The 12,852-nt window shown below is 37.6% G+C and overlaps 2 protein-coding genes across 15 annotated transcripts in view; both read left to right on the forward strand.

The window, feature by feature from the left end:
* LOC411490 (probable beta-hexosaminidase fdl) overlaps positions 1 to 8,038 on the forward strand; it is a 34,538-nt gene extending 26,500 nt beyond the window's left edge. For all 14 annotated transcript variants that reach the window (XM_006567426.3, XM_006567427.3, XM_026442975.1 and 11 more), the window contains 3 exons: positions 1,882 to 2,493; positions 5,332 to 6,061; positions 6,125 to 8,038. In XM_006567426.3, coding sequence (XP_006567489.1) covers positions 1,882 to 2,493; positions 5,332 to 6,061; positions 6,125 to 6,272 — 1,490 coding nt within the window. In that variant the 3' untranslated portion in view covers positions 6,273 to 8,038. The remainder of the gene's footprint in view (positions 1 to 1,881; positions 2,494 to 5,331; positions 6,062 to 6,124) is intronic.
* Positions 8,039 to 8,745: 707 nt separating this feature from the next.
* Positions 8,746 to 12,737, forward strand: LOC726535 (secretin receptor). The gene is made up of 9 exons (XM_006567433.3): positions 8,746 to 9,951; positions 10,068 to 10,390; positions 10,476 to 10,570; positions 10,663 to 10,825; positions 11,440 to 11,602; positions 11,733 to 11,863; positions 11,932 to 12,023; positions 12,115 to 12,253; positions 12,371 to 12,737. Exons 1-9 carry the CDS (start codon positions 9,852 to 9,854, stop codon positions 12,632 to 12,634), a joined length of 1,470 nt encoding a protein of 489 aa, XP_006567496.1. The 5' UTR covers positions 8,746 to 9,851; the 3' UTR covers positions 12,635 to 12,737.
* Positions 12,738 to 12,852: the final 115 nt, after the last annotated feature.

The following is a 12,852-nucleotide window of genomic DNA, read 5'->3' on the forward strand; positions in this document are numbered from 1 at the left end:
TAGTCACCCATAATATGTATATACATCAATGGCATTTCATACAAAGTGACTATAATTGCTTAATAGTGTATCAAAGACATCTTATACTATAGTCGCAATTATAGTCGCCTAAAAGAATTTTAGTCACCCATAATATGTATATATATATATATATATACATATATATATATATATACATATATGTTACTGACAAGCTATAGGCGATTATAGTCACTTTGTAAAATGTCATTGATATATATATATATATATATATATATCAATGACATTTTATGCAAAGTGACTATAATCGCTTATAGCATGTCAATCATACTTTATGCAAGTCAATTATAGTCGCCTAAAGGAATTTTAGTCGCCCATAATATATATATATATATATATATATATATATATATATATATATATATATCAATGACATTTTACAAAGTGACTATAATCGCCTATAGCTTGTCAGTAACATCTTATGCAGGTCAATTATAGTCGCCTAAAGGGATTTTAGTCGTCCATAATTTATATATATATCAATGGCATTTCATACAAAGTGACTATAATCGCTAATAGCACATCAGTGGCATTTTAAGTAGAGCGACTTTAATCGTCCATAATATATATATATATATATATATATATATATATATATATATATATATATATCAATGACATTTTATACAAAGTAACTATAATCGCCTATAGCATATCAGTGATACCTTATGCAAGTCAACAATAGTCGCCTAAACAGATTTTAATCGCCCATAATATACATGTATCAATGACATTTCATACAAAGTGACTATAGCGTATCAGTGACACCTTATGCAGGTCAACTATAGTCGCCTGAAGGAATTTTAATCGTCCATAATATATATATATATATCAATGACATTTTACAAAGTGACTATAATCGCCTATAGCTTGTCAGTAACATCTTATGCAGGTCAATTATAGTCGCCTAAAGGGATTTTAGTCGTCCATAATTTATATATATATCAATGGCATTTCATACAAAGTGACTATAATCGCTAATAGCACATCAGTGGCATTTTAAGTAGAGCGACTTTAATCGTCCATAATATATATATATATATATATATATATATATATATATATATATATATATCAATGACATTTTATACAAAGTAACTATAATCGCCTATAGCATATCAGTGATACCTTATGCAAGTCAACAATAGTCGCCTAAACAGATTTTAATCGCCCATAATATACATGTATCAATGACATTTCATACAAAGTGACTATAGCGTATCAGTGACACCTTATGCAGGTCAACTATAGTCGCCTGAAGGAATTTTAATCGTCCATAATATATATATATATATCAATGACATTTTACAAAGTGACTATAATCGCCTATAGCATGTCAGTAATATCTTATGCAGGTCAACTATAGTCGCCTAAAGGGATTTTAGTCGTCCATAATTTATATATATATCAATGGCATTTCATACAAAGTGACTATAATCGCTAATAGCACATCAGTGGCATTTTAAGTAGAGCGACTTTAATCGTCCATAATATATATATATATATATATATATCAATGACATTTTATACAAAGTAACTATAATCGCCTATAGCATATCAGTGACACCTTATGCAGATCAACTATAGTCGTCTAAAGGGATTTTAATCGCCCATAATATATACATGTATCAATGACATTTCATACAAAGTGATATGAAATATACTATACTCGCCTATAATAACACTCGAAGTAAACCGACCTTACTAACGAAACATTCAAAGACGAGAAGAAGAAAAAGGAACTTATTCGTACACTCTGTTACAAACATCTGCCGCAACATCCTCATCTCAACATTCCCTTACACAATCGCGCACGATTACACGTATTTTCCTTGGTTGCAGGCAACATCAGGAGCTTGATAAAGACGCCGAGCGCGAAGAGCAGGCCAGGGGTGGACGCGTTCGTGATATACTTGTCCGCGGGGAGCGGGGCAGCGACAGGGCCGAGCCTGGACGTGGACGAGTCGTACACCGTCGACCTGGCGGCGAAGGGGAGGGTGTTGGAGGCCCGGGTGGTCGGGAGGAGCTACTTCGGGGCCAGGCACGGGTTGGAGACGCTTGGCCAGATGATCTGGTGGGACGAGACGAGCGGCAGGGAGGGCGGGTTGCGGGTGCTGTCCCGCGCCTCGGTCGAGGACAAGCCCACGTTCCCCTACAGGGGACTGCTGATCGACACGGGGAGGCAGTTCTTCCCCGTCGAGCGTTTGAAACGCGTGATCGACGGGATGGCGGCGTCCAAGTTGAACACCTTCCACTGGCACATATCCGATTCCCAGAGCTTCCCCTTCGACTCGGCCCAATTCCCGGAGATGGCCAGGTGGGGGGCGTACAGCGGGGACCAGATCTACACGCCCGACGACGTCAAGGATCTGGCCGACTACGCGAGGATACGCGGCGTCCGAGTCCTCGTCGAGATCGACTCGCCGGCGCACGCTGGCGCCGGCTGGCAATGGGGTGAGTTGGAGAGAGACATGCAAGGGTTGAAAAGGTTCGCGAATCGGGGATTCTAGATTTCTATATTGTTTGGTTGTAATAAAAGAAAATGCGTTCGATGAGTTTCGAAGTGTTGTCGATTCAAATTTATTTTGGATGTCGAAGGAAATGGAAGGAGGTTTGGGATGATAGTTTAAAGTGAAGAAAAGCTTTGCAAACTTTTCTAATTCATAGATTCTGTAAAAAAATTGTTAGATTATTTGAAAAGTAATAAAAGTTCGATTCGTTCCCTCGATAAGTTCCTTCGAATCGTTCTCGATTATCATTAACGAACGATATTTTTTATCTTGGATGTCGAAGGAAATGGAAGGATGTTTGGGATGATAATTTAAAGTGAAAAGCTTTGCAAACTTTTCTAATTCGTAGATTCTGTAAAAAAATTGTTAGATTATTTGAAAAGTAATAAAAGTTCGATTCGTTCCCTTGATAAGTTCCTTCGAATCGTTCTCGATTATCATTAACGAACGATATTTTTTATCTTGGATGTCGAAGGAAATGGAAGGATGTTTGGGATGATAATTTAAAGTGAAAAGCTTTGCAAACTTTTCTAATTCGTAGATTCTGTGAAAGAATGGTTAGATAAGTTCCTTCGAATTGTTCTCGATTATCATTAACGAACGATATTTTTCATCTTGGATTTCGAAAGAAATGGAAGGGTGTTTGGGATGATAATTTAAAGTGAAGCAATCTTTTCTAATCCGTGAAAAAATTGTTAGATTATTTGAAAAGTAATTTGTTAATTCGATTCGTTTCCTTCGAATTGTTGTCGGTTCGATCATCATTGATCAACGATATTTTTTGCCAAATTCATCTTGAATCTTGAGATGGAAGGATGTTTGGTTTGGGATGATAATTTAAAGTGAAGAAAAGCTTCATTATTGACGAATGATATTTTTCGCCAAATTCATCTTGGATCTCGAAGGAAATGGAAGGATGTTTGGGATGATAATTTAAAGTGAAGAAAAGCTTTGCAATCTTTTCTAATTTAGATTCCGTGAAAAATTTAGATTATTTGAAAAGTAATTTGTTCGATTCGTTGAGTTCCTTCGAATTGTTGTCGATTCGATCATCATTGATCAACGATATTTTTCACCAAATTCATCTTGGATCTCGAAGGAGATAGAAGGATGTTTGATTAATAATTAAAATGAAGAAAAGCTTTGCAAAAATTTTCTAATTCGTAGAAAAAGTTGTTAGATTATTTGAAAAGTAATTTGTTCGATTCGTTGATCATCGACGAACGATGTTTTTCACCAAATTCATCTTAGATCTTGAGATGGAAGGATATTTGGGATGATAATTTAAAGTGAAGAAAAGCTTTGCAAATTTTTCTGATTCGTAGACTCTGTGAAAAAGTTGTTAGATTATTTGAAAAGTAATTTGTTTGATTCATTGATCATTAATCAATGATATTTTTCGTCAAATTCATCTTGGATCTTGAGATGGAAGAATATTTGGTTTGAGGTAACAATTTAAAGCTTTTTTGTTGAAAAAAATCTTGACAAACTTCTTTAATTCATAAATTCTTAGTGAGATAATTGTTAAATTATTTAAAAAAATTATTTAAAATGGAAATGAAAGTATCTGGTGTAGCATGATAGTTTAATGTACACTTTTCAATGCTAAGAATAGCTCCACAAGCTTTTCTGATTCGTATCAAAATTCTAGATTCCGCATAAAAAGTGTTAGATTATTTATAGAAAAATAATACTTCGTATGATTTTTCTATTATCGATTATTGTTATTTAACGAACGATATATCTCACCAAATTCGCTAAAAAGTGTCTGGTTTAGAATAATAGTTTTCCATGTCGAGCTCCTCTAATTCGTATAAAAGATTTCGCGTAAAAAGTGTTGAATTATTCAAAGAAATAATACCTCCTATGATTCATATGATCTTAGCGTCCATTTAATTATTGTTAACGATATTTCTCGTCAAATTCGCTAAATCTCAATGATATCTGGTTGATAGTTTTCAATGCCAAGCTCCTCTAACTCCTCTATAAAAGATGAAAAGTGTTGAATTATTCAAAGAAATAATACCTCATATGATTCCTCTAGTTTCGATTTAATTATTATTAACGATATATCTCACCAAATCCCTAGAAAAGTTTAGAATGATAGTTTTCAATGTCGAGCTCCTTTAATTCGTATAAAAGATGAAAAGTGTTGAATTATTCAAACAAAAATAATACCTGCTATGATTCATATGATCTAGCGTCGATTTAATTATTGTTAACGAACAATGTATCTCACTAAATCCCTAGAAAGGTTTAGAATGATAGTTTTCAATGTCGAGCTCCTTTAATTCGTATAAAAGATGAAAAGTGTTGAATTATTCAAACAAATAATACTTCATATGATTCATATGATCTAGCTCTCGATTTAATTATTGTTAATGAACGATATTTCTTATCAAATTCAATGATATCTGGTTTGGAATGATACTTTTCAATGTCTCCTTTAACTCCTCTATAAAAGATGAAAAGTGTTGAATTATTAAAAAAAATAACATTTCGTACGATTCCTCTAATCTCAATTTAATCTCTCGCCAAATTCGCTCGTAGATGAAAGGTTACCGTTTAACGTTCGTTTCCAATATTATAAAAATGTAAAAAATTTTGTTCGATCACCTCTTACAAAAATAAAAAACAAAAAATCCTTCCACCTTCCTCGATCGAAACCTCTCTACAACAATAACATAATCGAACAACGAGAAAAGAAATAAAACACCTCTCGTGACGGCGCGAGGTCTCCGCCTATCAAGATCACCGGCGTTGATCCGGTCAATTTATTCAGGGACGGAGTACGGTTACGGGGAGCTGGCACTGTGCGTTGATCAGCAGCCATGGTCGTCGTATTGCGGCGAGCCGAATTGCGGCCAGTTGAATCCCATCAACGAGCACACGTACCGAATACTCGAGGGCCTGTACAAGGAGCTGCTCGAGCTGACCGGGATCCGGGACGTGGTCCATCTCGGCGGGGACGAGGTGAACCTCGACTGTTGGGCCCAGTACGGGAACATCACGGCCGCGATGCAGGCCCAGAACATGACCGACCACCACGCAATGTGGGCCGAGTTCGAGACCAAGATGCTGCACAGATTGGTCAAAGCGAATCGAGACGAAACGCCCAAGGCCGTGATCCTGTGGAGCTCCCCCCTCACGAAGAGGCCGTACATCACCACCTACTTCGACCCCAAGATTCACGTGATCCAGTCGTGGGGGGGCAGCAATTGGCCCGAGACCCCCGACCTCCTCGAGGACGGGTTCAGGGTGATCCTCTCGCACGTGGACACCTGGTACCTGGACTGCGGGTTCGGCAGGTGGAGGGAGACGGGGGAGGCGGCCTGCGGCGAGTACCGCACCTGGCAGACCGTCTACAACCACAGGCCGTGGCGGGACTACCCCCAGCAGCACTGGGGCCTCGTCCTGGGCGGGGAGGCGGCGATATGGAGCGAGCAGACGGGCGACGCGTCGTTGGGCCCCCGACTGTGGCCCAGGGCGTCCGCCCTAGCCGAGAGACTCTGGTGAGTGGCGGGGGGGCAGGGGAGATATCGACGAGCATCGACTAATTTGTATCTTTTCCGCAGGAGCGACACGCCGACCAACGGTTATTCCACGGACGAGAACGTGTACACGAGGCTGGCCGCGCACATGGAGCTTCTGACGAGCCGGGGATTGAAGACGGAGGCGATGTGGCCGCAATGGTGCTCCCAGAACCCGGGCAAATGTCTCTGACCGTTCGTCACGATCCCGGCAACGATGATCGAGCAGCGGAATTGTACCGGTGGATGCGACGATCTCGTCCCCGCCTCGTTCGTCCTCTCGTCGTGCGTCGAGATGGTCGTCGTCCGATAACGATTTTTCATCAACCGCTCTCCCGAATCTTCTCGAGAGAAGAAGTAATCCTGGAGGGAGAGATCGAAGGATTTTCGAAGATTGGCTTGGTAAAGCAGCACCGAGTGAAATGGAAGAAATAGGGAGAAGAAGGGAATATCAACGATATAGTTGGAGGGGAGGAAAGGATCGAGAAATTTTGTATTGAAAGGGAGAATCGAAGAATCTCGAGAGAGAAGGAAATGATTTACTTGTACTTGTTGAGAGAGGAACGAATGTTTTTTTTCTCTTTTTTTATCCAACCTGTTCAACTTCTTCTTCTCCTGAGGTTTTCTTGCCGAGGAAGATGACCAGGAGGAAAGCAAAATGTGCTTTGAGTTTTTCCTTCTCTCGTCCACTCCCCCCTCCAGGTGAAAGAAGAGAGGAAAAAGTAGGGAAAAAGATATTTTATACTTGTACGAGATATATTGTACGCTGCGCACTATATAGACAGGTTAGAGAAAGGTCGAAACGAACAAGGTCAATTGAGGAATACGCGCGAATTTTATATTTGCGTCGCGCCCGACCTCGCCATACACACTTTTCGTTCAAAGTGCCTTTCCAATTTGTAATTTCTACTCGTCGTGGGAGTGGAAACGACTCCGTTTTACACCGTGAAAACAACACCGAATGAAACGCGTTCCTAGGGATCCAAGGATCTCGATCGAGGCGGGAAAGAATCGTCGAGATCGTCGTAGCAGATTTGACGCGGCGCAGCGGGACAAGCAAATTTGTGGATTCGTTCGTCGACATCTGCCTCGACGGTTGGTCCGACCCCCCAGCCCTCCCCCCCACTCTTATTGCACTTTTGAAAAAATTGTGTCGAAATTTTGCTCGAGCGATATTTCAATATTTTAATTTTTTTTTTTTGGAATGGAAAAATGATGATCGATCGTCATTCTGTTCATCTTCTTGTCATATTCCGAAGAAAAGTGTATTTAATATGTCGACATATATTATATTATGTGTAATGTTATCGGCAGAAATTTTTTCTCGCGTCGTTTCGTCGTGAATGGATGAATTTCGAAAACGACGATTAACAAGAAGAAGATGATTCTTTCTTTTCGAAAGACTGTTATACCGATACGATACTTCCACCGAGGGAAAAGAGAAAGATGGAGGAAAGAAAAAAAAAAAAATACGAAACATTCCAAAAAAAAAATAGGCAAAAGTAACTAATAAGAAAGAAGAGACCTGTGTAACCGATTGATCGATTTTGAACGGAACGCGGGAAAAAGGATTCCAATCCTTCATGTCGAATTTTCCCCGAATCAAGGAAAATTGGAAGTATTAGTTTTTTCGTAACGCGACATAGCGAAACGTGGCCGTCAGATGCGTGAAAATGACGCCATTCCGCGTAGGCTTCCCTCTTTGAAACTGCCAGTTCTAGGTCCTACATAGAACTTGCTATAAAATTTGAAAAAAGAGAAAAAAAGAAAAAAAAAAAAAGAAAGAAAGAAAAAACGCGAGAAGAGCGTGTGTTCTCCGCGAAGAGCGTTGTTATAAAAAATTAAAAAACGAAATAGAGGTGTGCGGGAGCATATGTTCAAGGAATTCCAGTTCTTTGGCAGCACACGCATCATATCCCTCGAAGCCAAAGAGATCATTGAAGAAAAGAAAAAGAAAAAAAAAAAAGAAGCCATAAAGACACTTTGTACTACTACGCAAATAATACTCTCTCGTTTGTAACGAGGATCACGAGGAAACTCTGTTTAGATTATTTATAAGAGAACGTTTCTCGACGAAGAAGAAACGTCCGAATCAAAGGCCGTTCGTTCGTTCGTTCGTTCGTTCGTTCGTTTCTCGATGAATTTATCTCTCGCGTATATTTGTAAAATCGTGTTGACGAGACGCGTCTCTCTCTCTCTCCCTCTCTCTCTATACGTCTCAAGGAAAAAAAGAAAAATGGCCTATCGACGGATATATAATAGCCGTGAAAACTTTGTAAATAACACGATCGTTCGTTTTAGAAGATTGATGATAATAAGGGAAACGAGGATAGTAGATAGTAATAATGTAATCGAAGGAGAAAGGAAAGGATGATGTATATGTATGTACTTACTAACTACGACTTACCGACCATTGATAACTGTAAAATTGAAAGAAGTAACTTTTAGAGAAACTCGATTTCCGAGCAGCGAAAATCATCCGCTGTAATACCGTGTCATCTCGCGTGATGTTTATTGCGAAAAAAAAGTGATTGTAATAAAAAAGAAAAGAAAAAAGAGAGGAAAGATTCGTAAAGAGGAGAGATGGAAAAGAACGATTTTAGAATTTAGTTAAGAGTAATAATGTCCGATGTGAAATTGTTTTGAATGGGAAATATATTTTTTTTTTTTTTTTTTTTTACGGGATCGAAATCGAATCGCGTTCGATCCACGAGAGAGGAGATAACGATCTGTTGTTGTGAAGCGTGGTTGGTGTAAGTTTAACATAAAAAAAAAAAAAAAAAAAAAAAAAAAAAAAACAAATTTTGAATATACGGGCTCCACGTTCTTTTTCTTCACGCCCCCCCGCCGAGAATTTCTCCTCCCCCGTCCATTCTCTTCTCCGTCCAGGAATATATCGATAAATGATACGAACGATTTTTATAACGATATAATTTACGAGAAGTTATTTTTTTGTAATCATTAAAGAGAGAAAATTATCGAATAATCGTCGACTTCTTAATAATTTTTTATTTTTACTTGAAGAGAGAAGGGGAAAAAATATGTAAGAATGTCTTTTTCTACTAAGTATACACTTGGATACACGTATTATTATTATTATTTATTCTATGTAAATAGTTATTTCATTTCCACTTAACGTCCCGTGTGTGTATAACCTTCACCCACCTTCGGATTTCTGGTAGAATTTCGATGATCGATCATCTCCTCGTGTTATCATCAATATTGACAGGCTACAGAACTATCGCCGTGTTTTGATGGATCGACCATAATACCGCCATGTTTAATCGATTTGATTCATTGCTTTTTTCTTCTAAATTGTATATAAGCGACGCTTGTCCTATCCCCTTCCCCTGATAAATGTAATTATTTTTCGTATATAGAAAATACATTACATTAGAACGTATCCATCGTGATTGGAAAGGGAAGAAGGGATTGATAAATTACGATAAGAGACTGGAAGAGACGCTTTCGGCCGACGAGTTGTTGACTCGTACTACTTACGATCCGTGTATCTCTCTCTCTCTCTCGCTACGGATGAGCGTACGTGTAGGAGGAAGAAGACCGAGGGTGAGGCGTCTGCAAACATTTCTATACCCTGTCTATCTAATCCACTGGCGCTAGTCACTTCAATTTCAGAATTCGAAAGACTCGCATCACCGTCCTGCCGTTTTCTATCCGTTTCTTCGATCGAGTTCGACATTTTTTGTATTTTTTTAAATTTTTAATTTTTTTTTACCAAGTGTATCACACATACATATATATATAATTCACGATGGCCGAATTCGAGGGATCGAAAGTTACGATCGACGAAGCATCGGTTGCGGAACATTTTTTGCTCGAACCGAAACGAAAATGCATTGAATTGATGGAATGTAAGTTCATGGTACATACATTTTCTTTCTTACCGATAAGATATAAATTTGCACTGAAAAAGATCTCGTGGGAAAAATTGACTTTCTCTTTTCTTTTTTTCTTTTCAAACGAATAGACGGAAACATCACGTCGCAATCTAATCATTGCCCGTCATATTTTGACGATCTGTTTTGCTGGCTGTACAAGGCATCCGACATTACCGTTTTACCATGTCAACCCGAAACCGGCCCATTAAACCAATTAGATCCCGCGACCAATTCAGCTATAAACTCGGATACACCTGTTGCAACGACAATGGCGACGAAAGTTTGCCTTTGGTATTCAAATCCTGAAAATATTCGCGAGAGCTTGTGCGAATTGTCCGACGAGTTCACCAATCGTGTGAATTTATTAGGACTTCGATCGCGAGATTACAAAAATTTTGAATCCTTGTTGAACGTAAGGAATTTTTTTTTTAAAAAATCCTTTTATTACTATTATTATTATTTCAATCGTCCTGAATCGAATTTTCACCTCCCGTCAGAAATGGCTGCCCGTCGTCAGGATCGTCTCTCAAATTGGATATTCCACGTCCTTCGCCATGTTGATCATAGCGATGATCATTTTCTCGTTGCTCAGGTACGTTTCTTTCTTTCTTTTTTCTTCTCTCCTTCGTCCAATACTGTAATATTAGCTCGTAAATTAATATTTAATACCATCTTTCTTCTTAGAAAACTGAGAAATCCAAGGAACAGATTGCACATGCATTTGTTCGCCTCGTTCATAATGAGAGCGTTCATGACACTGGTCAAAGATTGGACGTTCGTCGATGGTATCAGCCGAATTGTGGACGTCACTTACGTTGGAAACGATGCTTTTATCAAGAAACGAAACGTAGGCTTAAATGTTCGATAAAAAAGAGAATAAATAACAGAGAAAAGATGAAACCGAATCGGTATACGCGATGTTTATAAAAGTGTGGGACAAATGTTTGGAGCGTGGAGACATAAAAACGATAAAAAAAGTTTGTATACACGAATGACCGTTAAGACTTAACTAAGGACGCGCGGCAGTACCGTATCGCGATGCAGCGGAGCCCCTCGATCAAAGTAAATATACTCATACTTCTTTATATACGATCGATTATTTCAAATGAATTTCAGTGTAATGTACGTATTATGTAATTCCTTATTTAAACTCAGTCTTGAATAAGTTTTTGTCGAATAATTAATTATTCACTAGATTCCAATTTGTAATAATTAAACTTTTTTTTAATGATATAAAAATGTTGCATAGTCACATTGCAATATTTATGTATATTAAAATGCTTGTAACTCGTTAATTAAGCCTTATCTGTATATGGATATATGTATATATATATAATTTTTTTATTGTTTTAATTATCCTTCAAATTGTGTCCCATATTTTTATAAACATCCTGTATATATATATATATATATATATATATATATATATATATATATATATATACATAGAGATCGAATTAGTTACAGATAATAATCTGCAAGGTGGTCACAAGCGGGTGGCAATACTTTATCGTGGCTAATTATTCTTGGATCCTGATGGAGGGTCTCTACTTGCACAATTTGATCGTTTGGGCATTCTGCGCGGATAGCGAAGCGATCAGTTTGTACGTTTTGATGGGATGGGGTAAGATCTCTTGTCTACTTGATGTACGTGATTTAATCAAATCAACGGGAATTAGATCAAAGTTTCAAAGTTCGATCGAATTTAGTTATTTTAGAATTGAATTTTCTATTTACGCGATTAATTAATTAAGGATTACCTGTTTTCGTGGTTGTACCTTGGATAATAATTCGCGCCACTATCGAGGACACGCTTTGCTGGACCATTCACGACAATCCTTCCCTCTTTTTGCTTATAAGAATTCCCATTATGATATCAAACTTGGTAAGTGATTCTCGCGTGGCTTTGACGAACGTCGAACCAACGAATAAAATCAAATAAATGTTATTCAGTTCAACTTCCTACTGTTCCTCAACATAGTACGTGCTCTGTTCATTAAATTCAAAACGTCAGTACATCTGCAACGAAAAAAGATGCAATACAGGTAAATTTAAAAATTTGTTATCATAGTTATTTTTCTCGAGATAATTATAACTGTTATAAAGTTTATTAATTCTTTTTTTTTTCAAACGCAGTAGGTGGGCCAAATCTACTCTGGTATTGGTACCGTTGTTTGGCGCTCACTACACGCTATTCCTGGGCTTTTCGTATCATGCAGATAAACGCATGGAACTCGTTTGGCTCTTCTTCGATCAATTATTCGTCTCTTTTCAAGTAATACGATTATCCTTAAAAAGAAAGGAAATTGAAAACTTTTTGAAAAATGTGTAAATTTATAATTGAAAATAATTATTATTTAAAAAAAACAAATATATATATATATATCTCCAGGGCTCTTTCGTTGCTTTGCTTTATTGTTTGTTGAACGTCGAAGTCAGAACGGAAATTAAACGAGCATGGAGAACAAGATGGTCGAGGAATGCAAATATTTTCGTGTCCACGTGTCAAGAATCAAAAAGGAGAAAAGCTATTCGTCGCTACAGAAAATCGAACGATTACGATCATCTCACCAGTACAAGTTTGAAAACTGTATTGCAATCTGATAGAAGATCGAATGACTTTTGGCCAAATGTTTTAGAAATGGAGACAGAGTAGAAAGAATTTTAAGAAAGAACAATTTTATATCCTATAGATAGATGATTACATAGCTTTTTTTTTCAGAGGAATTTTAATTTTAACATCGTAAAAATGTATAAAGTATATATTTATGAAATATAAAATATTATCAACGATAAAATGTACCAGATTAAAATATCATTACACGATCATTCTTATCGATAATATAATACTTACGCGTGAAATTGTAGAATATA

The sequence above is a fragment of the Apis mellifera genome, linkage group LG9 (assembly GCF_003254395.2).
Source record: "Apis mellifera strain DH4 linkage group LG9, Amel_HAv3.1, whole genome shotgun sequence".
Taxonomy (NCBI): Eukaryota; Metazoa; Arthropoda; class Insecta; order Hymenoptera; family Apidae; genus Apis; species Apis mellifera.

Excerpts from the sequence above, each read along its gene's own strand:
- LOC726535 (XM_006567433.3), top strand. The coding sequence starts at position 9,852 with ATGGCCGAATTCGAGGGATCGAAAGTTACGATCGACGAAGCATCGGTT. Across the intron at positions 10,391-10,475 it reads ATTTTGAATCCTTGTTGAAC|AAATGGCTGCCCGTCGTCAG; the intron begins GTAAGGAATTTT and ends ACCTCCCGTCAG. Across the intron at positions 10,571-10,662 it reads ATCATTTTCTCGTTGCTCAG|AAAACTGAGAAATCCAAGGA; the intron begins GTACGTTTCTTT and ends CTTTCTTCTTAG.